Raw genomic sequence first — 27,443 nt, 5'->3', positions numbered from 1 at the left:
TACTTTTAGTAGCCTACCTACTTCCACACTTAAGAAGTTAGCAATTTTTCCATGTCCCTTGAATTAATTTTTTATTCTAGGGTGATGTGGAAGAAGACGAGATGGTGCCGGACAGAGAAGAGGATATTAGGCCTCGGTTTCACAAGTCTCGGACGCACACCATCAAACACACAGAGAACGGAGAGGAGGAGGGGGACGACGATGACGATGGACTTGACGATGATAACTCTTTGTCTGACTGGAACCTGAGTAAGTAGCAATTTCATTGGCTACAGTGTGGCCTGTGGACAGAATAAATCGTTCCGCACTTAACCATATGGTCAAAGTGCTTTTCTTCTGTCCAACATAAACCAGATTCTTCACCTAGGATGGCCTAATGGCTCTGCCTGGCTTTGCGGATCTGAACAATTTTATTGTAGCTGTAAATTTAGGTTTACGAAGAGGCTTCGTCGTGGGACAAATCCTATGGAATATCTTGACATAAACTTCTATATGAAAATCGTGCAACTTTTATGGATGGAATTAGATTAAAAACAAATTTTTAAAATCTCATAAGTCATTATCTTAAATAATTCAAATGTAATTCTCAGTTATGGCGTCAGTAATATAGAAACTAGGGATGGACGGGATTGAATTTTTAGTTCGGGACGGGACGGGACGGGATTTTTATTTCCTTCCCAATTTTCGGGACGGGACGGGACGGGATTTTTTTCTGTGCATAAAAAGAAAGTACTGTATTGCAGTTACCAAAAGAGACATACGAAATCAATTTTTACCATTTGTGGCACTGATCTATAAAAACCAAAAAATGGGTAACCTATAGAAACATGTGACTCGCGGGTCACGGGGTGATCGTCTGTATGACTCACGGTCACGGCGCGATCGTCGTCATGACTCGCGGTCACGGCGCGATCGTCGGTATGACTCCACGGTCACGGCGCGATCGTCGTCATGACTCGCGGTCACGGCACGATCGTCGGTATGACTCGCGGTCACGGCGCGATCGTTGGTATGACTCCGCGGTCACGGGGTGATCGTCTGTATGACTCACGGTCACGGCGCGATCGTCGTCATGACTCGCGGTCACGGCGCGATCGTCGGTATGACTCCACGGTCACGGCGCGATCGTTGGTATGACTCCGCGGTCACGGGGTGATCGTCTGTATGACTCACGGTCACGGCGCGATCGTCGTCATGACTCGCGGTCACGGCGCGATCGTCGGTATGACTCCACGGTCACGGCGCGATCGTCGTCATGACTCGCGGTCACGGCACGATCGTTGGTATGACTCGCGGTCACGGGGTTATCGTCGGTATGACTCCACGGTCACACCGCGATCGTCGTCATGACTCGCGGTCACGACGCGATCGTCGGTATGACTCGCGGTCACGGCGCGATCGTCAGCATGACTCGCGGTCACGGCGAGATCGTCGTCATGACTCGCGGTCACGGCGCGATCGTCGTCATGACTCGCGGTCACGGCACGATCGTCGGTATGACTTCGCGGTCACGGGGTTATCGTCGGTATGACTCCACGGTCACGGCGCGATCGTCGTCATGACTCGCGGTCACGGCACGATCGTCGGTATGACTCGCGGTCACGGCACGATCGTCGGTATGACTCGCGGTCACGGCGCGATCGTCGGTATGACTCCGCGGTCACGGCGCGATCGTCGGTATGACTCGCGATCACGGCTCGATCGTCAGCATGACTCCGCGGTCACGGCGCGATCGTTGGTAGGACTCCGCGGTCACGGTGCGATCGTCGGTAGGACTCCGCGGTCACGGCGCGATCGTCGGTATGACTCGCGGTCACGGCGCGATCGTCGGTAGGACTCCGCGGTCACGGCGCGATCGTCGGTAGGACTCCGCGGTCACGGCGCGATCGTCGGTAGGACTCCGCGGTCACGGCGCGATCGTCGGTATGACTCGCGGTCACGGCGCGGACGTCGGTAGGACTCCGCGGTCACGGCGTAATCATCGACATGACTTCGTCTCCTGCGTTCGCGGACCTGTCGCTCGCAATAACGGCGTTATCGGCACTCGCGAAGCGGAAAAATCGCCGACGATCGGACCAAATCCCGTCCCGAAAAATTCCCGAGTCAAATGTAATCCCGTCCCGATAATCGGGAATATTTTTTTCCCGAAAAATTCCCGAAATTTCGGGACCCGTCCATCCCTAATAGAAACAAAACTACTTTCTTCCCTATGGTGCCTGAGCTTAATTTTTCCTGCAAATAAAGTATAGATTCTTTTAACTATAATAGTCTGATAGCTCTCTTTGTTTGGTTTTTAAATGCCTATTCCTAAGAGTCTCTAGGTAGTGTTTTTGTTTGTACCATGTTATAAGTTAAATATGAACATTTCCTGCTATTTTTTTTAGATATTAGTAATAGCTAAGTCTGTTCTGTTTATATTAAATATGGTTGGTCACAGTTTTTACAATATCCAGTTTACAATTCTCTCTAGTGTTGACTGTTCGTTATCATGAAAATAACACCCTGTAAACGCTTACAGGAAAGTGCAGTGCGGCAGCTTTGGACGTGTTGGCAAACGTGTTCCGGGACGAGCTTCTGCCAGTTCTTATCCCCATCCTGAAGGAGACTCTTTTCCATCAGGAGTGGGAGATTAAGGAGTCCGGCATACTCGCTTTGGGCGCCATTGCCGAAGGTAAGGTCCATAGTATTAGTTTACAAAATAGAGCAAACTCATCTTCTCGCTTGGACAGTAGTAGAATAATTAAACACTTCATCAATAATAAGGTTAGGATGTAGGCCTAAGTAAATAACTATCTATTTTATCTGACATTGAGACTATCCGACCCATGCTCCACCTCCATGGAAGTTAGTTGAAGGATAGTTTAATACAGTTTACTGGTTTCAATCATACAATTTTTACTGTTGTGCCTCAAAACACATGTTATTGCTAGGTAATATGGACAGAATACTCGTTCCGCACCCTTCTTAATGAAAGCTCTGCTTTGTTTCTGTCCAACAACAACCAGATTCTTCACCTAGGATGGCCTAATGGCTCTGCCTGGTTTTGCGGATTTGTACAGTTTTCTATAAAGTACCACAAGGTTCCATTCCGGGACCAATAATTTTAATATTTATTGGTCAATATTTAGACCTAAGTAATCATCAATTTTATTTGACTCCAAGTCTTTTAATCCATGTCCAACTTCCCAAGCTATAACGTTAACCCGCCTAGTGTACTTGTTTAAATTTGACAACTTTTAATAATCACAATTACTAGAAAAGCTTACTAGGTAATATGGACAGAATAATCGTTCCGCACACTTCCTAATGGAAGTTCTGCTTTGTTTCTGTCCAACAAAAACCAGATTCTTCACCTAGGATGGCCTAATGGCTCTGCCTGGTTTTGCGGATCTGTACAGGTTTCAATAACTATATAAAGTATCACAAGGTTCCATTCCGGTACCAATAATTTTAAATATAATTTTTAAGATTCTGGCCTATGTAACCATTCATTTTATCTGACTCTTGAGTTTATTTAATCCATGTCCCATTTCCACAGAAGTTAGAAGGTCTGCCTCAGTTAACTTGTTTAAATTTGGCAATTTTTAATATTCACAATTACTAGAAAAGCTTATGAACTAATATGGACAGAAATCCCCCTGCGGTTTCGGGGTTAGAATAGAACCGCAGCCTTCCCGGGCTTGTCGTAAGAGGCGACTAAAAGGGTGACCGACGCTCTCACTGGGAGTCCTTGGGAGTGCCCCTGTTGTGTTTGCAGGGGTTGATGTGTGCTCTGCACTGCCGATGGGTATTCTCAGTGAGTCGTGAGAAGCCAGCCACTTCGGTCCTTGGTCAGGGAGTGCGGCATGGATGTAGAGGTCGGGCTCTACATTGTGACGGGTGACCCCTGGCACGTCAGGTATCCGGTGCTGGGAAAACGGAGGTTGAGCCTCGGGGAACTGGGGTAGGGGCGCTGTCCCCGGGGGTATACCCGTTCCTGACTATTCCGGGCCGCCCCTTGCCGCACGATGCGCTGGTAAACACAAGATGGCTTTTATAACAAATACCCTGAACACATCTTTGATAAGTAGCTCGAATGAGCAAGAAAAGAAGTCGGAAGTAGAGCGAGACCCTTTTGGGACCGCGGGACTCAATGATGGTGTCTACACGGCCTCGGAACATTTTCGTTATTTTGCCGTGATCGCGGTCGATGACGATGACGTTAACGTGACCGCGGGAGTCAATGGTGATGTCCACACGGCCGCGGAAGATTTTCGTGATTTTGCCGCGATCGTGGAGGACGATGATTACGTTTCCGTGATTGCGAGAGACGGCGATAATGTATACATACCGCGGGAGATGTCCAGGATTTTTCTATGATAATGTAAGACTGTGATGACGTTTATGTCACTGTGGGAAGCGACCAGGAAATATTCAGGATTTTGCCGCCGTTGATAATGTGTTCATAAAAAATGAAGATAATATTCAGGATTTTGCTGCTATCGAGAGAGAAGATATGTTTCCTTGTCCTTAAGTAATGATGATAATGAAAATGATTACTATAATAAGAATTATTACTTTTTCAACACTAGCTCACTGGACTTTGAAACAAATTTGATGTAAGTTTATATTGTATACTTAAGCTGCAAGTCTTAAATTGATTATAGTTTAAGTGCAAACAAATACGCGGGAACCTGGAAAAACTTCGAAAAACCAGGAAAAAACCTGGAATTTCACTTTAATAAAATAGTATACACCCTGCAGGCTAAGTTTAAGTTTGAACACAATGTATAGTGTGACAGTTCTAATCTCAATCTGTCACTTGCAGGCTGCATGCAAGGGATGATCCCCAACCTGCCAGAGCTGATTCCGTACCTGATCAGCTGTTTGTCCGACAAGAAGGCTCTAGTACGTGCCATCACCTGCTGGACACTCTCACGCTACTCACACTGGGTCGTCAGCCAGGCCAACCATGAGACTTACTTGAAACCACTCATGACTGAGGTAAAATACACAAAATTAACATACTACTAATTGATACCTATAGTGATGTGTCGAAACTGTAACTGGTGTCTTGAAAATTTTTGGGTTCAAGATTAAGTTCTGATGGTTCAGACTTGTAAAAATTCTAGCACGAGGTGTCGAAACGTGAGGGAGTTAACAGTAGGCAATGTTAACACCACCCATGAAAACTTACCCTTCATTTTGCTAAATGATTATAGTTGAAACTAAATCAATGATTGGAGCGTCTGATGTTTTTGCTGGATAATGAGTCTTCTGTTACTTGTTTCAGCTGCTCAAGAGAGTGCTGGACCCCAACAAGCGAGTGCAGGAGGCTGCGTGTTCTGCGTTTGCCACCTTAGAGGAAGAGGCCTGTACAGAACTGGTGCCTTACCTGGGCTTCATCTTGGAGACATTGGTGTTTGCCTTCAGCAAATATCAGGTAATTAACGTAGACAGTAGTTTGAAACATCAATGGCACTAGCATAAAAACTTAATAATGATTTACAAGGCTTTTCAAGTAATTTCAATAGTCCGTGTGCACTCTTTGTATAGTGTATACGTTAGTACAGGTTTGAGTAATAGTCTTAACATGTTTATACACGGTAGAACTGAATCCTAGACTGTATATCTACAATTTAAACTCTCGTGCTAAGTGTGTTACCTTTGTGCACATTCTCACCGTTTTTTGTCACTAGAAAATTTTTACAAATGTTGTTCAGATTACTTGGTAATTTAGCCATTTCATATTCATTCTAAAAACTAGTGTTCAGCAATGAATAGGATGCAATGAAAGTTGTGTGAAAATTAAATGTAAAAATAAATATTGTGTGGAGTATCTGCCATAGTGGAAAAACAATAGTTGAACAATTGCTGAAGCATGGGTTTATTTTGCAGCACAAGAACCTGTTGATCCTCTACGACGCCATTGGCACACTGGCTGACTCGGTGGGTCACCATCTCAACAAACAAGAGTACATCAACCTGCTGATGCCCCCTCTCATACAGAAGTGGAACGTGCTCAAGGACGAGGACAAGGATCTCTTCCCTCTGCTGGAGGTAAATATAGTTGTGACAATTCAATTTCTGTGTTCTGAATCCTGCTAATTCAAACATCTGTCTATATCAAACTAAAGTTTTGGAATTATAATTGTTTCTTATAGACTGAGGGTGATTGTTTGTTACAGTGCTTGTCCAGTGTCGCCACTGCACTACAGAGCGGGTTCCTACCTTACTGTGAACCTGTTTATCGCAGATGTGTCTCCCTGGTAGAGCAGACCTTACAACAACACATTGTAAGTTCTACAGTCAGTGTCACTTTTTTTTTACTAATTTTGATAATGTTTGGCTTTTAAAAACTAGGGATGGACGGGTCCCGAAATTTCGGGGACGGGATTTAGTCCGATCGTCGGCGATTTTGCCTCTTCGCGAGTGCCGATGACGCCGCTATTGCGAGCGATAGGTCCGCGAACGCAGGAGACGAAGTCATTTCGACGATAGCGCCGTGGCCGCGGAGTCCTACTGACGATCGCGCCGTGACTGCGAGTCATACCGACGATCGCACCGTGATTGCGAGTCACAAGTTTCTATAGGTACCTGTATATTGTTACCCATTTTTTGGTTTTTATAGATCAGTACCACAAACGGTAAAAATTGATTTTGTATGTCTTTTTTTTTGTAACTGCAATACTCAAGACTTTCTTTTTATGCACAGAAAAGATCCCATCCCGTCGTGTCCCGAACTAAAAATTCAATCCCGTCCATCCCTATTAAAAACTTTACCCGAGAGAAAATACATTTCAAGTTCCCCATTATGGACTTCTTCTTCAGTATAACCCTCGAGCAGGCGCATGACCTTTAAAACGAGAGATATAAGTTACCATGATGAGTGTCATAATATTTTGCCTTCCTTCTGTTCCTTGTTTAATTTGTTCAAAACTATTGTATTGTAAAACATATGATTTAATCTTTGTTTACCTTTAGCCAAAACACAAAATGTTAGGATACTTGTTGTAGTACAGTTTTAGTTGATTAAATTGTAATGATAAACACCTCAGATTAATAAGGTTTTAATCAACTAAAACTGTACTACAACAATGAGTATTTAAATAGTTGAGTGTTTAGTGGTTTTTAAGGTTGGTGGTTACAGGAAAGGGTGCATGCGGAGATTTTATACGCAATGAAGCAATTTTAAGTTCATGAAAAAAATCTATTTCAATATAAACTATGTAAAAGAATAGTTGTGTTTTAGAAAATCAATCAAAATAAGGCTATGTTGAAATATGTAAATAACTTCATAAGAAATCGAACAAAAAAATACACAAAGCTATAGTATATCAGCGGAGAAAATGGGTACAAAATAAAACACAACAAGCATGCCATTCCAAAAACTTGTGAAATCAAATTTTGGACACAAAACCTCCGAAAAGCGTCTACTGACTTTCATTTTAACTGCGATTTACAAAGTTGAGATTTTGGAGATCCTTAAGAGTATTCTAACTGATTACATTGACGTTTGTAGGCCAACTCAACCCACCCAGACCAGTTCGATGCCCCTGATAAGGACTTCATGATAGTGGCTCTGGATCTGCTCTCAGGACTGGCAGAAGGCTTGGACGGCCACATTGAGAAACTGGTCGTCAACTCCAACATGATGCAACTGCTCTACCAGTGTATGCAGGTAAACATACAAAGTACAAACTCATCTGTAGCTCAATTGTCTAATAACCATAACATTTTTGTTAACAAAAATGTAAACAATTACTTTGTGACCTCTTTTGGTGCTGTTGGAACAGTAAAGAAATATTTGCACCTTTCTCCCCTATTACCTAACTGAACCATAGTGATAAAATTTAAGCTCTACTGGTCTCGTGTAAGATACCTATCACAAGATTTAAGATCTACGTGGCTTTAGAGACTGACATGCATACAATCATTACTACTCAAATGTGAAAGTAAATATTTGACCATAAACTAGTTGTTTGTCATTAGACCCTAGTAGACCTGTAACTTTGACTGTAAGATGACCATTTCACTTCTGTTTGCAGGACCCCACGCCCGAGGTGAGACAAAGTTCTTTCGCACTGCTGGGAGATTTGACCAAGGCCTGCTTCCAGCATGTTCACCCATGTATAGGTAAGAGCCAGTAGTTGACTCGATAAACAAACTTACCAATTAACAATATTTTATTCACTCGTCATCTGAATCAACACAGAAAGCTGAGATTTCACTCATGCAATATTTGCTATAGTCAACACTTGATGGTCACTCCCGATCACTAAAAAAGGCATCTCTTTGCGCTAATTGATGTGTTTATGAAAAATACCTGGTTAAGAATAGTCAATTGATTTGTTCCTTCTAATTACATTGATCTAAATTCGTTATTCTGTTTCAGCTGACTTCATTCCAATCCTTGGACAAAACTTGAATCCAGAGTTGATATCTGTTTGTAACAATGCTACCTGGGCAATTGGAGAAATATCAATCAAACTAGGTAAGAATACTAAAGTGTACTTGGAGCGAAGTAAATTCTGCTTGAAATTGAGCTTTTTAGGCTTGATCTCGGTTGCTTAGTGAAAAACTACTCACTCGACGGTAGCTATCTTAAATCTTTTACTGTATTTTTTTAAAGAATTTGTTACATATTTCAGGTGAGGAAATGAGACCCTATGTAGGAATGGTTCTAGCTCAACTAACTGTGATCATCAACAAACCAAACACTCCGAAAACTCTACTGGAAAACACAGGTCAGTTGTAGTCTATATGTTGTATGGAATTTTGACATCTGTGTTACAACTTTGAACTTAGCGATACTAATGAGTTATTTCTAAGCTGATTCAGGCTCTCATACCGTACCGTAGTAGCAAGTCAAATGCATGATTGTTAAAATCAAACTAAAATTGGTAACAATAATTTTTTGGTTTTAAGTAGCCCCCATTTTTAATGTATTTGATATTTTGTCCGAAATGTAGAAAGAATTTATAATGTGTGGTTTAAAATAAAAAATCTTTAAAAATTTGAAAATTGAAAATAATATTTAACTTCAAAATTCAGCTCTTAAACATAAAAAAATTTGGTTGCACATTTTTGCTGCTGTAGTCATATCCAGATGTGTTGTACACATTTAAATAATTAGTTGTACAGTCCCCTTCTATTTAGAACACATTTGTCATAACAAATTTGAATGTGTTTAAATAAGTTTTCAGATACTTCATCAACTAGAACTAACTTACTGTCGGGGAAAAAAGTTTAGACACTCGAGTTTGGAGCTCTACAGAAAAGTAACCAACTAACTTAGAAAAACACGTAGTATATATAAATTTTCGTTGTTTTATTCTACGTATTCCTGTGAAAACAAAAATTTTTTAGCTCGTTTAGGAAATTTTTTATGACATTCGGAAGGTAAAAAGTAGGGATGGACGGGTCCCGAAATTTCGGGAATTTTTCGGGAAAAAAATATTCCCGATTATCGGGACGGGATTACATTTGACTCGGGAATTTTTCGGGACGGGATTTGGTCCGATCGTCGGCGATTTTTCCGCTTCGCGAGTGCCGATAACGCCGTTATTGCGAGCGACAGGTCCGCGAACGCAGGAGACGAAGTCATGTCGATGATTACGCCGTGACCGCGGAGTCCTACCGACGTCCGCGCCGTGACCGCGAGTCATACCGACGATCGCGCCGTGACCGCGGAGTCCTACCGACGATCGCGCCGTGACCGCGGAGTCCTACCGACGATCGCGCCGTGACCGCGGAGTCCTACCGACGATCGCGCCGTGACCGCGAGTCATACCGACGATCGCGCCGTGACCGCGGAGTCATACCGACGATCGCGCCGTGACCGCGAGTCATACCGACGATCGTGCCGTGACCGCGAGTCATACCGACGATCGTGCCGTGACCGCGAGTCATGACGACGATCGCGCCGTGACCGTGGAGTCATACCGACGATAACCCCGTGACCGCGAAGTCATACCGACGATCGTGCCGTGACCGCGAGTCATGACGACGATCGCGCCGTGACCGCGAGTCATGACGACGATCTCGCCGTGACCGCGAGTCATGCTGACGATCGCGCCGTGACCGCGAGTCATACCGACGATCGCGTCGTGACCGCGAGTCATGACGACGATCGCGGTGTGACCGTGGAGTCATACCGACGATAACCCCGTGACCGCGAGTCATACCAACGATCGTGCCGTGACCGCGAGTCATGACGACGATCGCGCCGTGACCGTGGAGTCATACCGACGATCGCGCCGTGACCGCGAGTCATGACGACGATCGCGCCGTGACCGTGAGTCATACAGACGATCACCCCGTGACCCGCGAGTCACATGTTTCTATAGGTTACCCATTTTTTGGTTTTTATAGATCAGTGCCACAAATGGTAAAAATTGATTTCGTATGTCTCTTTTGGTAACTGCAATACAGTACTTTCTTTTTATGCACAGAAAAAAATCCCGTCCCGTCCCGTCCCGAAAATTGGGAAGGAAATAAAAATCCCGTCCCGTCCCGTCCCGAACTAAAAATTCAATCCCGTCCATCCCTAGTAAAAAGTAAAAACTGCCTATTTTTAGAGTACCAAAAACCATCTTATGACTTTGAAAATTCGCACAATGTAAACTAAACGACAGAACTTCATCAAACTTTAATACAATTTGGACACATATATAATGAATTAATTTGTGTAGTTTCAGAATTTTTACTCTACCCAAAAAGTTTTTGTTGTAACTTTTGTAAATCAACTTTTTCTTAAAAACGGCAAACGCTAGAAAAAAATTAAAAGCTTGTTTCGAAGGTGATTATTTTTGTATTTGAAATATTGATACTCCTCAACCAAATTGTTACGCATATTATTTATATAAGTATAAGTTAACATTTAATTTGGATAGTGCAGAGGCCGAATACGGCACTTCCAGACCGCCACCGGCTCTGACTGGGCGCATACCCCGTACAGTGTTGCCAAATTGAACACCTGGACACTGAGCAGCGATGGGCTGCGAACTGTTGAGTCAAAACTGAACAGCAGTTATTATTAATTATTAACCATTTCCCATCACCTTTTCTAATGAGAGCTTGGACCTCCCAACGTCACTCCCACACTAAAAAAAAAAAAAAAAAAATATTGCACTGACAATCATTGCATATTCCGAATCTGACAATTTTGATTTAGCACCTATATTTGGGGTGGTAATACTTTGGACCCTTTGGAAGAATGCAAAACCTGATATTTCCTGTGAGTCAGTCAGTGACACACACTGCGTGAATCACCTTACGCTCGGTCAAGGTCCATCGTGGCAACACTGCACTGGATTCTAGAGCGGGCGATGGCGTCTGCACCCCTTGCAGGCGCGAGATCATCCAGTTTTTTGTTAATTTATATAAATAACATGCGTAACAATTTGGTTGAGCAGTATCAATATTTCAAATACAAAAACAATCACCTTCGAAACAAGCTTTTAATTTTTTTTCTAGCGTTTGCCGTTTTTGAGAAAAAGTTGATTTACAAAAGTTACAACAAAAACTTTTTGGGTAGAGTAAAAATTCTGAAACTACACAAATTAATTCATTATATATGTTTCCAGATTGTATTAAAGTTTGATAAAGTTCTGCTGTTTAGTTTACATTGTGCGAATTTTCAAAGTTATCAGATGGTTTTTGGTACTCTAAAAACAGGCAGTTTTTACCTTCCAAATGTCATAAAAAATTTCCTAAGCGAGCTAAACAATTTTTGTTTTCACAGGAATACGTAGAATAAAACAACAAAAATTTATATATACTACGTGTTTTTCTAAGTTAGTTGGTTACTTTTCTGTAGAGCTCCAAACTCGAGTGTCTAAACTTTTTTTCCCCGACAGTAGTATTGATTTTTCAAATCTTACCTTTTTTTTAAACACATTTAAAACTAAAACTTTTAAAATTGTTTTATTTTCCATTGAAGTTTATAAATAGTTGAATTTGAATAATTATTAAATGGTAAAGGCATTAGTAAACATATCTGTGCGTAGGCATTTGAACAACACTTCACGCTAAGCTACCTAAACACAAAATTGCCTTAAAATAGTAGAGTAAAAAATAACCGTAATATTAAAGTATCTTTAGAACCAATAAAAATATTAACTTCATAAAAGTTTTTATCAAAATTACAGTAGATATTTCCCTATTTGTTCGTTTTAATAATGTCTGCCCTCAGTAATTTTACTTATAATTTGATCTAACCCTCAAGATAGGCAATTGTAGAAATTATACCGTGTAGTATGTGTTTTTGTGTTTGCATTTAAATGTTTTATCTTTGACTGAAATGTTTCTACTCAAAATTTGTCTTAAACCCTGTTTAGAGAGTAACAATCTATCTTGGACTGAATGGATTAAATTTAATGGTTATGGGTTTAATAATTAATTTTAAAATTGCTTTTACATTAGTCAAATTCATACCTAAATTTAACAATCCTGCTTAGTGTAGTATTACTTAGGTATATTAGAGGAACTTTTGAGAAAGAACTCAAAAAGTCAAAGATAAAACACCTTTTTGCACCCGACTGATCTGGTACTAGATAAAATTATTGTTCTAATGTGTTGGATACATTATTACACCTATGTTGTATTGTGAAAATATCAATATTTTAGAGGTCAAATTTTGTTTCTAGTTCCATGCATTTGATGCTTGCTTTTCCTTGATTAGTTCGCTTACACGTTTGACATTAATTTATCATAATTTATTACATGTGCTATGAGTTCACATTGACTTTTGTAGGTTATTATATGATTTCAGAGCAATCAATTCTTCATAGAGTGATTAATGTTAGCATTTTACATTTTCATGATAAAAAGACTAGATGTCACTGTTTTTTCTCATGCTACATATTTCCAAGTGATAAACATTTCATTTTATTGGTTAAACCAAAGCACAAAAATGTGCAAGCTGTGAAGGAAAAAATTCCATTTTTACAACCTAATTTATCTTCAAGGTGCAAGTTTGAACAAATATATATTTCTTGCAGGTACTTACTTGAATTAAATGAAATAAGTTTTCAGCAGGTGGTTGTTTATATTTTTATTGTTTAAAGGGTGATAATAGGTTACATCATACAAGTAGAGTAGCTAGTCAGTGCAGGTTAATTTTGGCACTGACTAGCTCAGTTTTGGGCTGATTTTGGTTCGGAAGTCACAAAATTATACCACATTACATTGAAGATGTCCTTTCAGGATACAGTTAGCTGAAAAATATTTAAATCAAATCATATCATGATTTCAAATATTCAAACAAAAAATATAATTGGTCTTACTTTGTTTTAAAACTTGTTATGTGAAATTTATATTTTTTATTAGTTTATTAATTAATCTTACAAAACAGTAATAATTTTTTAATCAGTTAAAAATCCAGACAAATATATCTAAAATTAGTTATTAACATCCTTATTTCCTGAATACTAATTTATGGGTTGTTTAGTATTATTTATAAATTGTTAATTGATTTTGAAAGGACATCAAAAGTTTGTTGATTGTGGTTTTCTTACACTTGGATCAATACAAATACTGTCTAATCCAGCAATACATTTGAACAGGGTAAAAATTTAAGTTATATTTGAAAAAAAGTATGGTAATGGTAAAAATATGTGTTTTTTTTTAATGCCATCACTCTAAATTAGCACTTATTTTTTATTTTGGCAAACATAAGTTATTTGTCAGATATTGTTGGCATATTGTAACACATTTTGTGTTTGGCAATATTGGAGTACTATTTCTGTATTGGCTGTGGCTTGATTTGGCCAAACAGTAATTGGTGGACTGAAAATTTTATTTAAAGAAATTTGCAATGTGACAGACATTATCAATTGTCGCTCTTTGATTGTGATTTGAATAATCCAAATGTGAAATCTTTCTCAACTATATAAAAGTTTTTTAATGACTTGATAAGTAGGATTTTGCAAAACATTATTATATTCAAATTGATCAGTTCCTTGACGTAATATTATGGTAAATCTAACCATAATACCTAATGGAAAAAGATAATGTCACCTTATTGTCTAAACATTTTTTCCCTTGAATATTTTCTCGTTTAAGTTCGCCCAATCCACCAGTTGACTGTTGGCAAATTTCTTTTCAAACTTGTAAATAACTTATTAACCCAGTTTTTTACGTTGTCTCTTATTTCACCTGCTGTTGGTTTGGTGTATCAGCTTAAACGATCATGTGCATACAAGACCAAACCGAACCAAAACCGATTCCATTTAGATTTACGCATATTGTTTAGTATTTATTGATGATATTTATTGTTTTTATTTTGTGTTGTTTGTTTTGACCTGGTTTGGATTTTGTTTTGTTTCTGGTTGTTACGTAGCCATTACAATTGGCCGGCTAGGTTATGTCTGTCCTCATGACGTCGCTCCCATGTTGCACCAGTTTGTTCGACAGTGGTGTGTAACCCTATTTTTTATTCTATTTGTTACTATTTATTATAATTTTTACTCCATGTGAGTTTGGATTTGAACAGTTTTAATGGGAAGAATAGACATTAGTTTTGGGTTTGATGATGAAGATTTTTAAAATTGATTTTTAGTTTTTTTTATATTAAACATCAAGGGTTAAAAAAAGTTTGGATTGGAAACAAGGCTAAAAGTATTAATTGGGATATTCGGACACTTAAAAGACTAAAACCTTTATTTATTCATAATATTGAATTATTTAAAACTTCAGTATTTTACAAAATTTCATGTATAATGGACCTACTTTTATTGATAAAAATTCTTTTCTGAAATATATGATTTTTGTATCTGCCAAACTCACATCATTATTGTATTGTATGTTTATTTAATATTTATTTGATATAATAAATAGTGTAGAGTATTATTTAAGGGAAAGACTTTTGGTTTCTTGAATGTTTACCTCATAAAGTTCCTAATTAATTATGCGTGCCTTTAAAGTTAAAAAAAATTTTTTTTTAGTTTGATCTAATTTCTGATTTTTTTAAACGCTAACATTTGTTTCTTTTTATTTAACTTTGATGCTGGCCGTTTGAATTGGTTTGGTTTGCAAATAATTCAAACATTACAAAAAAGTCTTTCCCTATTGATTCTAAGTGAAATTGCAGAGTTATGCTTGTTTGATCCTGAATTTCTGTTGACAAGAGAAGAAGAGAGTATTTTATTGTTTAGGATTTAAATGCTTATTGCAAAAGATAAAAAATATTTAGGCTAATAAATTCTTTTACTATTCGATTTAGTTATTTTTTTAGATTGATGGTAGTGTGATAACTTTTAAAATATAAAAACACACAAATTTGAAGTTTCTTGTGGTAGTTAGCAAACCTACTCTAAACATAATGTTATTTGAATTAGGAGTGCCTCCAAGTCAAAATTAATTTTGCTTGTTTGGATAAAAATCAATGAAACAATGGGGAAATGCTGGTATATTTCAACTGGGGTAGTTAACATTTTAAATTACACATTAAAGTCTTCATTGATTAATAACCTAAAACTAAGCTCTTGTCGGCAGAAAATTGGTGCTGCTTAAGTTAAGTTTTGCTTGATTATCTATTAAGTTTATAGTTTTATTATTAAGTTACGAGTGGTCTAACAGCATGCTTAGACTCATATAAATGCACTGATGTGTGGCAAAGTTAACGTTTGGTTAAAATTCAATAATTTGTTCATTTATTAAATTTTGTTGAGTTAAAATTTTCTTTTACTCCCAAAATCTTTATTTTCCATAGTCAAAAACAAAAATTGGAAATTGAAGTTTAAAGGATGAGAACAAAGATTTTTTGATTAGGGCTGTTTATGATTATTTAGCTTGATTTGTAATTGTGTCTATGGCTTATTTTGAATAGTTTTGAATAGTAGAAGTAGGTTCAGAGGAGTTCACAGTTGAATTATTTTCAACATAAACTATTAATAAAGAAAATCTAATTGTATTACACTAGTAAATAGTGTTAAGTTGTTGACGAAGCAAGAGCAGATTATTATGTTTTCTGAAGAAAGAATTTTATAATGGTGTAACAGCAAAAACACACACAATCAACAATTAGAAACTGCGGGTGACCAAGTTTTCTATAGTTACATAACTGTAAATCAGGCTTAGAAATTGTCAAACTCATAGCTGTGAAAATATAAAACTTTTTGTGTAAAACATCAAATTAAAAGGTTTGTATAAAAACTGTAGTGTTTGAAAGGTTTCTGCAGTAATACATTCCTTAAAAGTTTAAATACATGAAGGTTCAAAACAAAAAGGATTTTAACTTGCTGAACACCTCTGAACCAATGAGAAGCTTGACTAGACTAAGGACTGGGCTGTGGAAGGGATTAGAGAGTTGTTTGTCCAGGTGCATGTCCCTTCGTAACATCCGGGACAATGACGAGAAAGACTCAGCGTTCCGCGGGATGTGCGCGATGATCACCGTCAACCCGGCCGGGATCGTGCAAGAGTTCATCTTCTTTTGTGACGCTGTAGCCTCGTGGGTCAATCCCAAGGACGATCTGAAGGAGATGTTTACCAAGGTGAGTTACGAGAGGTTGTTGAACTTGTTTTGCATCATCTCTGGTGGCTAGCACAAGAAGCGATGTACGGTAGGTTCTCGGTAGGGATGGACGGGATTGAATTTTTGGTTCGGGACGGGACGGGACGGGATATTTATTTCCTTCCCGATTTTCGGGACGGGACGGGACGGGATTTTTTTCTATGCATAAAAAGAAAGTCTTAAGTATTGCAGTTACCAAAAAAGACATACGAAATCAATTTTTACCGTTTGTGGCACTGATCTATAAAAACCAAAAAATGGGTAACAATTTACAGGTACCTATAGAAACTTGTGACTCGTGGTCGAAATGACTCGCGGTCACGGGGTGATCGTCGGTATGACTCGTGGTCACGGTATGATCGTCGGTATGACTCACGGTCACGGCGCGATCGTCGGTATGACTCCGCGGTCACGGCGTGATTATCGGAATAACTCCGTGGTCACGGCGTGATCGTCGGTATGACTCCGCGGTCATGGCGCGATCGTCGGTATGACTCGTTGTCACGGCGCGATCGTCGGTAGGACTCCGCGGTCACGGCGCGATCGTTGGTATGACTCGCGGTCACGGCGCGATCGTCGGTAGGACTCCGCGGTCACGGCGCGATCGTTGGTATGACTCCGCGGTCACGGCTTGATCGTCGGTATGACTCGCGATCACGACACGATCGTCAGCATGACTCCGCGGTCATGGCGCGATCGTCGGTATGACTCGTTGTCACGGCGCGATCGTCGGTAGGACTCCGCGGTCACGGCGCGATCGTTGGTATGACTCGCGGTCACGGCGTGATCGTCGGTATGACTCGCGATCACGGCACGATCGTCAGCATGACTCCGCGGTCACGGCGTGATCGTCGGTATGACTCGTTGTCACGGCGCGATCGTCGGTAGGACTCCGCGGTCACGGCGCGATCGTTGGTATGACTCGCGGTCACGGCGCGATCGTCGGTAGGACTCCGCGGTCACGGCGCGATCGTTGGTATGACTCCGCGGTCACGGCTTGATCGTCGGTATGACTCGCGATCACGACACGATCGTCAGCATGACTCCGCGGTCATGGCGCGATCGTCGGTATGACTCGTTGTCACGGCGCGATCGTCGGTAGGACTCCGCGGTCACGGCGCGATCGTTGGTATGACTCGCGGTCACGGCGTGATCGTCGGTATGACTCGCGATCACGGCACGATCGTTAGCATGACTCCGCGGTCACGGCGTGATTGTCGGTATGACTCGTTGTCACGGCGCGATCGTCGGTAGGACTCCGCGGTCACGGCGCGATCGTTGGTATGACTCGCGGTCACGGCGTGATCGTTGGTATGACTCGCGATCACGGCGCAATCGTCGAAATGACTTCGTCTCCTGCGTTCGCGGACATTTCGCTCGCAATAGCGGCGTCATCGGCACTCGCGAAGCGGCAAAATCGCTGACGATCGGACCAAATCCCGTCCCGAAAAATTCCCGAATAAAATGTAATCCCGTCCCGATAATCGGGAATATTTTTTTCCCGAAAAATTCCCGAAATTTCGGGACCCGTCCATCCCTAGTTCTCGGGAATTTAATCTGTCAGGTTACAGAGCATTTTGGATTACTGAAGTGGAGGTGTAAAATATCAACATTCGTAGTAGCTGCTTAAAAATTTGTAGAATGAGGAGGATAGCAGCTAGCTTAACTCAAAGAGAAGTTTAGGTAGGCTAAACAGAAGAGACACTATGCACTCAATACTTTATCTCCCAGGGGACATTGTCTCTTCTGTTTGTTCTATGGCTTCAAGGTAAGCTAGCTGCTATCCTCCTTTTTCTACAATTCAAAATCCTGGCCTAGAGCCTTTCATTGAACAAAACTAGCTGCATGAACAGCTTAACTAAAAATTAATTGAATACTTAAATGAAATTACATAGTAAAAATAAAAAGTTTATTCACTTTTGAAAGCATGTTTTAACAAAAATGCTGTAAACTGGATTACTGTTTTGGTTTGTGGTGGACGTTTGGGTCTGATCAACATCCAAACGGTCTGCTCTGCTAGGAGATAACCGTAGATGATGGGTTTAATTTGGTCAGGTTTAGTGGCCTGTCCATGGCATAGCTTGACCTTGGTGGAAGACACCCGTCCATAACCAATGGTGAACACACCTCTCTCTGATCAGTCATTTGTATTTTTTACATACAGTTTACTCTGTATATGTTTACTATATTCACTGACGTTTTGTTAGAATTTAGATATTTGTGTAAAATTGGGGAAACATTACAAAAAATAGGAAACATCCACACAATGAATTATGTTTTCCCATAAAGTATTTGGTTTGTGTATCAGTGCTGACCGTTGTGTGTGATTTTGCAGATACTTCACAGTTTCAAAACGCAAGTGGGAGAAGAGAACTGGAAGCGGTTTGCTGACCAGTTCCCAGCCCAACTGCATGAGCGGCTGTCCACCATGTATGGGGTCTGAAAGGCACATGTCGGTGAGTAAACGCAAACATCAGTTCTAGTCAGGAGAGGCTGAACACATCTATTGTGTTCTTAGTGCAATGTCGGAAAAGCTGAGCACTCATATTGTGTTCTCGTTCAAAGTCAGAAGAGCCAAGCACTTATAATGTGCTCTTGTCCCAATCACACAAGAGCTGAGCACTTAACTGTACTCTCGTCCCAATGTCAGAAGAGCTGTACCCTTCTTGTATTCTAGATTTAGTGTCACCATTGCTCTGCCCAAGGAATTGCATGGAGTACCATACATACCAGTAGGTCTTGGTTAAGAGAAAAAACGAGGGTTGTAAAAAAGCGGCTTAAGTTAGGAGTTAGCTGAACATTAGGTAGAATGCCTAGGTCTAGGCTGTGCATAGTTGTGATGTGTGGTTGTTGTTGTTGCAGGTGCCGTGGGGAACGGTGGGTGAAACCATTGCCACCTCCAGGGGTCTCATTTACATGCTGGCAGCAGGGTGGGTGGGAGGGAGGGAGGCCGGGAGGGGGGAGGGAGCTGCCATCTAAAGGGAATTATTTTTCATCTGTAAACCGATAAGGATTATGAAATGCCAGTAAATACTTTTTCAGCCGTGTTAAAATATCATTTTTAGTTTTAAGCAGATGTGTTATTTTAATACCAATTAAGAGCTAAAACGGTTGTAATATCCAGGACGAAACTATAAGGGTTAATTTAATACCGAATAAGAGCTATAACGGTGGTAATATCTAGGAAGAAACTTAAGGGAAAGTTTTCTGGGCAAAATTCGTCGTCGAAAGTATTTCTCTTATTTTAGTTAACAATAGTTATAATGTTAAATTACCTAGTGTTATTTTAATTAAGCCCCTCTAGAGGGGAGTTGAAAAGATACACATAGCTGTAATTTTAAGTTTAGACTAAGATACAGTACAATAGCTTCGTCTGTAGGTTGAAGTGTTAGCCTTGTCGCGTCGCGGTTATCAGTTGGCGTTTGCACCGTCGCATCGCCACAAATCTCCCAGCATCAGCTCGGGATCGGATCCCCCTTCCCTTCGCGAGTCGTATCTCGTGTTTCTCTCGTCTGTCTGTCGCGCCACGGGGGGCGTTGACAGTTGCGTCGTCAATTCGCGTTTGTCGCGTTCATCTTCGTATCGGCCCGCCATGGGCTTCGCGATCCCCGTCAATCGTTGTTATCGTCGTCAATATCGCTGGCAAAGTGAGAGGAAGTCTGTTATTTTTGCAGTGTTGGTCTGTTTGTTATGCGGAACACTTTATTTTTGTTTTAAATTTTGTTGTAGAGCAAAGAGGTGATTAGTTAATGTTTAAAAACGTTTTGTATAGTATTGATGAACTAGGACAAGACACAGTTTCATATAAAATGTTCAAACCTTTTAAAGCTTTATTTGTTTGTACAGGGTTCTCATTTACTTTATACATGTGTTTTGGGTTTAGTCTGTTGTTCTTCTCACTAATACTTTATAAGAATATCAAGTTGCTATTTGATTTTGACACCTGTTATAGGATGTCTTTAAAGTTATTTAATTTCATGTGCTTATTCCAACAACCTAATACTATTGACAATCATTTTGAGGTTTTCATCAAAGTTTGTTTATGCTGGGATAGCAACATCAACAGTCTTCAGAGATATTCATTGTTGATATTATAATTGGTTCAGTTTTGTATTAACTAACCTCTACTGCTCTACTCTTGTGAAGTCATTTAAAGCTGTGATTTGAATAATAGTATTTTCAATGCAAAGTAATTCAGAGCTGTGATTTTTATACTTTTTAATGAGGCAAAGTGTTCTGTATGTAAATATTTTTGACTAGAACCTTAACCTTTTTAATTTTGTTAACTCAACTGTTGATCATTAAATGAAACCAAGTTTTATTTGCCATTTTAACGTAAATGTTAGCTCAATATTGTTTTTATATAGTATATTTTTGTAAATACTTTCTTCTTTGGCTGTACCTTATTTATTGTAGATCCAATCGTTGTATATTTTAGATTATTTGTTGAGATATTTATTGACATATTTTGCTTCTTAGCAATATCAATCATTGTAGGTAGTCAATTGAATTATCTGTGTTAAACTTCTCTCTCACTTTGACAGGAGTTCAATTGTATTATTTTACAATTTCGTTGTTATTAAATAATATCGTTAGCTGTTACTGTATATTTTCACAACCTCATGTGTATTTTGTACATCACTAAAATGTACTGCTTCCTATTTTGTGGAATAAATACAAATAATGATTTTATGTACAATTTCTTCTTTGTCACCCTTCTCATGTTAATATTATTGGTATCCTAATATCATTGGCTGTAGGTTATGTTACGTGTATTTGCTTTTTATCAGTTATAAATTTGTATACCTCTTTTTCACCACAGTGCACGGATTTTTATCCCCGTACGAAGGACGGGACTATGCTAGTATTTTTATATTTTACTTCTCTGTGGTAACAGGAGCTCCTTGATGTCATTAATTCACTATGCTGTTAACCAAGTAATTTTGGGAAACACGTGAAAGATACTTGAAGCAAGGTCTACACTGTTGGATGGTTAAAGGAAAATCACCCACTTGAATGACTGAATGAGTCCTTGTGTACGTGTTACCCTTTGAGGACTATCTGTTTTCTTCTCATAAATTTTCTTAGGAAAAAGAAAAAAAATTATATTTATACAATAATTTTATTAATGAATATCAATACCATTGAACAAAGTTATATACATATTTACATAATAGTCAATGAAGCGTACAAACAATAACATACATAATGAGATACTTTGCAACAACCTTTTTCCACAGAAATGTTACTGAGCATATGATAGGCTAACATAATAGAACCTATGGAAATTTGCTATTCTTTCATGTTGACAAAAACTATTGTGCTGCAAAATGTTACTGAAGGCTTTTCAATAGTTTTAGTTTTGTCTTAACTAGTGGGCGAAGTGGCACTTTGCTGCACCTCGAGAGAAATGTTTACGCACGAGTCTTAGGCGAGTGTGGAAAGTTTCTCGAGTGCAGCAAAGACAGTTTGCACTCACGTTTCACATTATATTTTTCCTACAGTTACTATAAAGTATATAAATAATTAGTCTTTCAAACACTGTCTGTACAACACGTTTTTAGGTTAGGTTAAATCCAAACATTGAACAAAATGGGAAACGTTGCACCAACTGATCGTAGTCGTAATATCTTTATGTGTTGCCAACTGTACGTATTACGTGCCTGATAAAAGCACGCTGTTTTGTGTTGTCTGGTTGCAATACTGGTGTGCGGCAAAAGTAAGATGCAGTAATTAGCAACTTTCTGTGCTATAATCAGTTCAAGGAAGGCCACTTTGTCAGGTGACTGTAGGAAAAATTGTTTAAATATTGCTATTGAATTAGGTTTTATCTTTGGTTCGAAATTTAAATGCTTGTTAGAACAACATCATAGGAAAGTATCTGTAAAAATTCTCCACAACCCCTTTTACAAAGTATTAGTGGCTTGGTAGTTAAGAACACATATAGGGCATTTAAAACAATACAACTGTTGCAGCAAAGAGACATTCCATATTTTCTTGATTTTATTTTGATCACTTGTAGTGTTATTTTTTAATCTCCAAGCCATACCACACAGATAGTTTTTTTTTTCTATTTTACAATTCATGCTTTTATTATGTATCTGTACATACAGATTTATAAGTAGGTATTAATCTACAAGAGGTAACATTTTAATCTTGAACGAGCCAACAGATTGTGTTCAGCCTATAATTATTCTGGTTTCTTTCTTAGATTTTGTTTCCGAGTTTGGTATAGGCCTTCCTACTTTGGCGCTCTTCTGTATAACTTTCTTGCAGTAAAACTAAACATATAGGATTCAAAAATAACTTATCCCAATGGTTCTATCTTTGAGCAAATATAATCAAAACATCTCATTGTCTTAAAAATCGTAAAATTAAATTAGAAGTTCTAATTATTTAACATGCACTTTGGTTTGCAATTAAGTTGTTTTTGTAGCTAGCACTAATAATAATTTAACAAAGAACAAATATGAAACATGATTTTGTAAATAAATCTAAATATATACACGATTGATTCAGTCTTAGTACATTTACATTATGAACGAAGCTTTTGTTAAGATCACAGGTGATTTCACTGTTTTACTGATGACATCATTGTTTTCGTCAGCTGATCGAGGACAACAAAGCAATGCAGAGTATCACTGCTTCGCTGAGGCCTCGAGTTTGATTACTCGACGAAGTTCTTTCGTGCTGCATTGCTGCTGGTTTTTCTCCTGAAATATGATGCAAAATTGTTTAAATTATTACAGATTTTCTAGCAGTTCATTTAAAATTATGACTATCTCAAAAGTTCAAAAAGGTATTTAGTTACCTCCTTGTTTTTTTAAACAATTATTACTTTAATTTCCATTATTATTTTTGGCAGAATTCTTCCTACTATTCAATACCAAAAGCACACTATAGTGAGGAACCATTGAAGTTGCCATTTTATTATTTAACATATATTTTATGTTGTACGTTGCTATCTTTGGAATGAGAACTGTACATGTACAAAATAGAACTACTACAATCTTCTATATATATAATACGCTAAGCCGATTTTTGTGAACAGAACTCCTCCCTCATTTTTGGACCGATTTTGATGATTAAAGTGTCAAAAAAATTGCCCTGATCTGTAGTTTTGCAAAGTGTTTTTCGTTTTTTGATATCTTTATTAGTTTGGGCAGGATCTTCCATCAAAGTTTAGTTTTCTCCCATAAGATTAACATGGGGGAATCTAAATATTTAATTGGAAACTTTGTATCCACTAATTTGAGAGAACGGCTGGGCGTAGAAACTTGGTAGAGGTGTCCAAAGAAAGGTCTTGGTCTGTAGATGAGTTATCAAAAGAAAAACGAAGAAAATTCGCTTAGGGCCTCTGCCCCAGAAGCCTTTAAAAATCCCTCCACAGATTTGTTTACATTTTGGTCATGTGGATAATACTTTTTAATAAAACAGCTGTTAATTTTAAAATCTATATATTAATAGGCAAGCATGTTTATTTAAAACCTTTTTTCTCAGCTCGTGTGTATCGTAGGGAAAATCTACGCATACCGTTAGAAAGCTATTTTCCTGTAGGTGTGCAGAATCCCTTTATAAATTAAAATAGGCTCAAAAATAAGCACAAAAAATGAATTTGAAATTTTAAAAAATTAACATGGGTCTTATGGGTTGCTATGGTGATGACAAAATAACAACACAATATAAACAGAAAATCAAAACAAATGGAAGACATTCCAATCACATGTTTTATTTACAGTGTGGGATGAAAATAGAGACATTTGTACAATACATACTTTTGGTCGATTTTTCGACCACGGGGCGTGCTCTCGTTGTATTTTAAACAACACACATTTATTGGGAGTTACTGAATTGTCCAAAAGAAGTATTTGCAATGTTATTTTTTGATTTTAAAATTGATTTTCTTCTGTATCATGTCATGTGTTCCAATATTAAGTTCCATTACGAAATCAGTGGAAAATCCTTTTATGACAATAACTCTTACAATTATTTCTTATTGAACTATGTTATATCTATTTTACGGGTTGATTTCTGCCTTTTCACAACTTTTCCCTATATTTAATCATATTTTTCTAGACGGGTCATCATAGGTTCATGAGATTATTGTCATACTGTACATGCTTTCAATCATTGGAAAAATCTTCGATTGTGTAATACAATTCAAAATAATACAAGTGCAGACGGTGCCAAATTGAGCCGTGTCCATATAAAAAAAAAAATAATAATGGTTTACAGCAACTGGATAAAACATTGTACAATATTTATTTAGAAATATGTGCATGATTTAGAAAGTCATTAAGCTGAAAAACTGCAATATACTGCAGACTTTTCAGAGAGGTTACTTCGATTACAGGTAACAACCAATTAACATAATTTTTTGCTTTTTGGAAATGCCACATTACTATGTCATTCGTATTATTTTTTGCCAATGAAGCTGCACAACTATATAAATGAGGAGGCCCCTAAAGATCAAGAATAAAAGCCAACTTCACTACAAGTATATTCCACTACACCTAACATTCCGTAGAGAGATTATATTGACAACTTTATGTAACTGATAAGGCTGAGACAACTAACTGACATCCCCCATGTCAAGGACAGCTTTAACAGTACCTTCACCACCAATTTCTCAAAACTGTGCTAGAGCGTTATTCATTGGCTTAGAAGTGCGATACGAATTGACGCGACGTGACGAAGGAAAAATCAAACTTACACTGTAACGGATATACCTCTCTTTGAAGTTAGAACGTGTCTTCCCAACAAACAGATTTCTTTTTCAAATAAAATCATAGATTAATCTGCATTACACCGATGAAATCACGGAAGTGTTTAAGTACAAAGATCCACCAATACGATTTTAATACTATTTAAAGGTTCTTCCAAACGAAGAGATACCAGGTAGCATACTAACAACTCCAATGACGTCCAGTATGGGAAATATTTTATTCATTGAATGATCAACCATATTTGGTAACTAACGCAATTAATATCATTATTGTTTTTACACTTATTAATCTTTAAACATTGCTAAATGCTCAAAATAATAATTTCACTCAATTTATCGCAGTTAGATGAATTAGCGTATGCCTTGAAAATAACCGTCGATTTCGACGGGTTTCACCTAGTATCATATAAACCACCATACCATATATCAATATACCATATGTTAGCTGTTGTAGTTTATTACTGATTACTTAAGTGTGTATTAAGTTTTTTAAATATCTTGATTAGTACAGTGGCATCTTGAGCAGTGGACGTAATGGTTTAAAAATTTATATTCCTGGTACTATCATGCACTTTGCTATTTAATTACCACATACTTTCAGACACCAACCGAAACATACACCTCTAACAAACAGAAACTGTTGGTTTGAATTTTTTTTGAATTTTGCACTTATTGATGGCCACAGCACTTAAAAAAGGATAAGGCAATGTCCATACTCAAATATACATAGAATTAGTGCCATTGAGAGGAGAATTAAATTTATCGGTTTGACTATTTCCATTCACCGATTTTGGACGGACGGTGTTTTACCGACTGTCCACATTCCAATCAGTGGTCGACATGTACCAGGTTCTGTCTCCTGTAATTCACTGTCCAAAATCGGCGTGTGTGCAAAAAATGGGGTCAGCGTCAGCGTTGGATAAGATACTTTTGTTCAATCCAAAGACCATTTCCCCAGGAATATTGGTACTCACTTTTAATGACATGTACGCTGATGCTCGCAGCCTGAGCATTGCTAGGGACACATGTGTAGTTCCCGGAATCATCACTGCGTGCCCGAGGCAGCACCAGCTCACTGCTAAACCTTTCATGAGTCACCTGCAAGGATGTTTAAGCAGGTAATATTTTGGAAATTTTAAGTCAAGTCATAGTCGTCTGGTTTGTTTATTTTGTACAATGAAATGAAAACCAGAATCAGTCAATGGTAGAGAATCAGTCACTGCCTTCCATATCTTGTAAATGTAGAAAACAGTTTTTGCACTAATTTTTCAATGACAGTGCGACTTGCGGAATAGTTACTTAGGTAAGAAAACATTGGAATCTTGGTTGAAATTGGGTGGATAAAAGCTGTGTGCCAACTTTGTTTGTTATTTTGCTATTACTTCTTTTACGTTGGACTGGAATGGAATCTAGATAATCTATAGACAGAGCCAAATAAGTTACAATCATTAAAGAAAACATTTTGCTTTGGTAATTTCAAAGGGGAAGTTCTAGTGTGAGTAGGTAGTATTAAAAACACACATTGCGGATGGATGTTCTTCTTTTCTGTGTTTTTCCCAAAGGGATTATTCATTAGTTTACCTTAAATTAAATAACCTTACCAAAAGTTGTCCTTTTTTTACAATCAAAATGTTAGTTGAGCTTGTTTCATGGTGTTATACTTTATGTGAGTGTTTATGTCCGAGGCATTTTTAACGCTATTGTATGGAAACCCGACCCCTGGTCTTATTACCATCTTACGTCAACCTATTATTGTAACACTGATAGCGTAGTGTTATATAGTCAATGCTGATAGTCTCATGATAAATTTGCATCTGAGATCTTAGAATCAAAACAGTAACTTCAAATTTGATCATCTACCCAGTCAACTGACAATTTGTAAGTTTACCGACCTCTACTCCTCGTGCTGTGTCGTAGTTGATCATTCTAGAGTCGTGGTACCAGAAGATGTACGATGGAGGTTCCATGGAGTGTCGTAATAAACAGATAAGTCTAAGACTGCTTCCGGTCTGAACCATCTTCTCGCTTCCTCCTACGATCTCAGCTTTAGACTCTGGAAAATTAATAAATGGGTAGAGCATATACATATAGAACAGCCTACGGCTCAATTTAGAGAGTGTACAGAAAGAGGAATGGTTTTCTGTAACGTAAAGAATTTAAAGTTTCAATCAATTTTAAAGATATACCCTAACAAAAACTGATACTCTGTGATTCTGACTA

The 27,443-nt window shown here is 38.6% G+C and overlaps 2 protein-coding genes across 2 annotated transcripts in view; one reads left to right on the top strand and one right to left on the bottom strand.

The window, feature by feature from the left end:
* Positions 1 to 19,433, top strand: part of LOC128996277 (transportin-1) — a 33,202-nt gene extending 13,769 nt beyond the window's left edge. Inside the window, exons 8-21 of the mRNA XM_054421483.1 lie at positions 81 to 249; positions 2,519 to 2,671; positions 4,808 to 4,983; positions 5,273 to 5,422; positions 5,878 to 6,039; positions 6,168 to 6,275; positions 7,502 to 7,660; positions 8,028 to 8,115; positions 8,375 to 8,473; positions 8,631 to 8,726; positions 14,324 to 14,399; positions 16,304 to 16,478; positions 18,834 to 18,954; positions 19,361 to 19,433. Coding sequence (XP_054277458.1) covers positions 81 to 249; positions 2,519 to 2,671; positions 4,808 to 4,983; positions 5,273 to 5,422; positions 5,878 to 6,039; positions 6,168 to 6,275; positions 7,502 to 7,660; positions 8,028 to 8,115; positions 8,375 to 8,473; positions 8,631 to 8,726; positions 14,324 to 14,399; positions 16,304 to 16,478; positions 18,834 to 18,941 — 1,719 coding nt within the window. The 3' untranslated portion in view covers positions 18,942 to 18,954; positions 19,361 to 19,433. The remainder of the gene's footprint in view (positions 1 to 80; positions 250 to 2,518; positions 2,672 to 4,807; positions 4,984 to 5,272; positions 5,423 to 5,877; positions 6,040 to 6,167; positions 6,276 to 7,501; positions 7,661 to 8,027; positions 8,116 to 8,374; positions 8,474 to 8,630; positions 8,727 to 14,323; positions 14,400 to 16,303; positions 16,479 to 18,833; positions 18,955 to 19,360) is intronic.
* A 2,189-nt stretch (positions 19,434 to 21,622) lies between these two features.
* LOC128996764 (zwei Ig domain protein zig-8-like) overlaps positions 21,623 to 27,443 on the bottom strand; it is a 292,357-nt gene continuing 286,536 nt past the window's right edge. The window contains exons 5-7 of the mRNA XM_054422217.1: positions 27,116 to 27,276; positions 26,198 to 26,321; positions 21,623 to 23,211 (exon numbers count right to left, since the gene is read on the bottom strand). Coding sequence (XP_054278192.1) covers positions 23,102 to 23,211; positions 26,198 to 26,321; positions 27,116 to 27,276 — 395 coding nt within the window. The 3' untranslated portion in view covers positions 21,623 to 23,101. The remainder of the gene's footprint in view (positions 23,212 to 26,197; positions 26,322 to 27,115; positions 27,277 to 27,443) is intronic.

The sequence above is a fragment of the Macrosteles quadrilineatus genome, unplaced genomic scaffold (assembly GCF_028750875.1).
Source record: "Macrosteles quadrilineatus isolate MER2022 unplaced genomic scaffold, UCM_ALF_1.0 Scaffold_6__1_contigs__length_79288215, whole genome shotgun sequence".
NCBI lineage: Eukaryota > Metazoa > Arthropoda > Insecta > Hemiptera > Cicadellidae > Macrosteles > Macrosteles quadrilineatus.
This window is presented reverse-complemented; position numbering and strand designations above follow the sequence as displayed.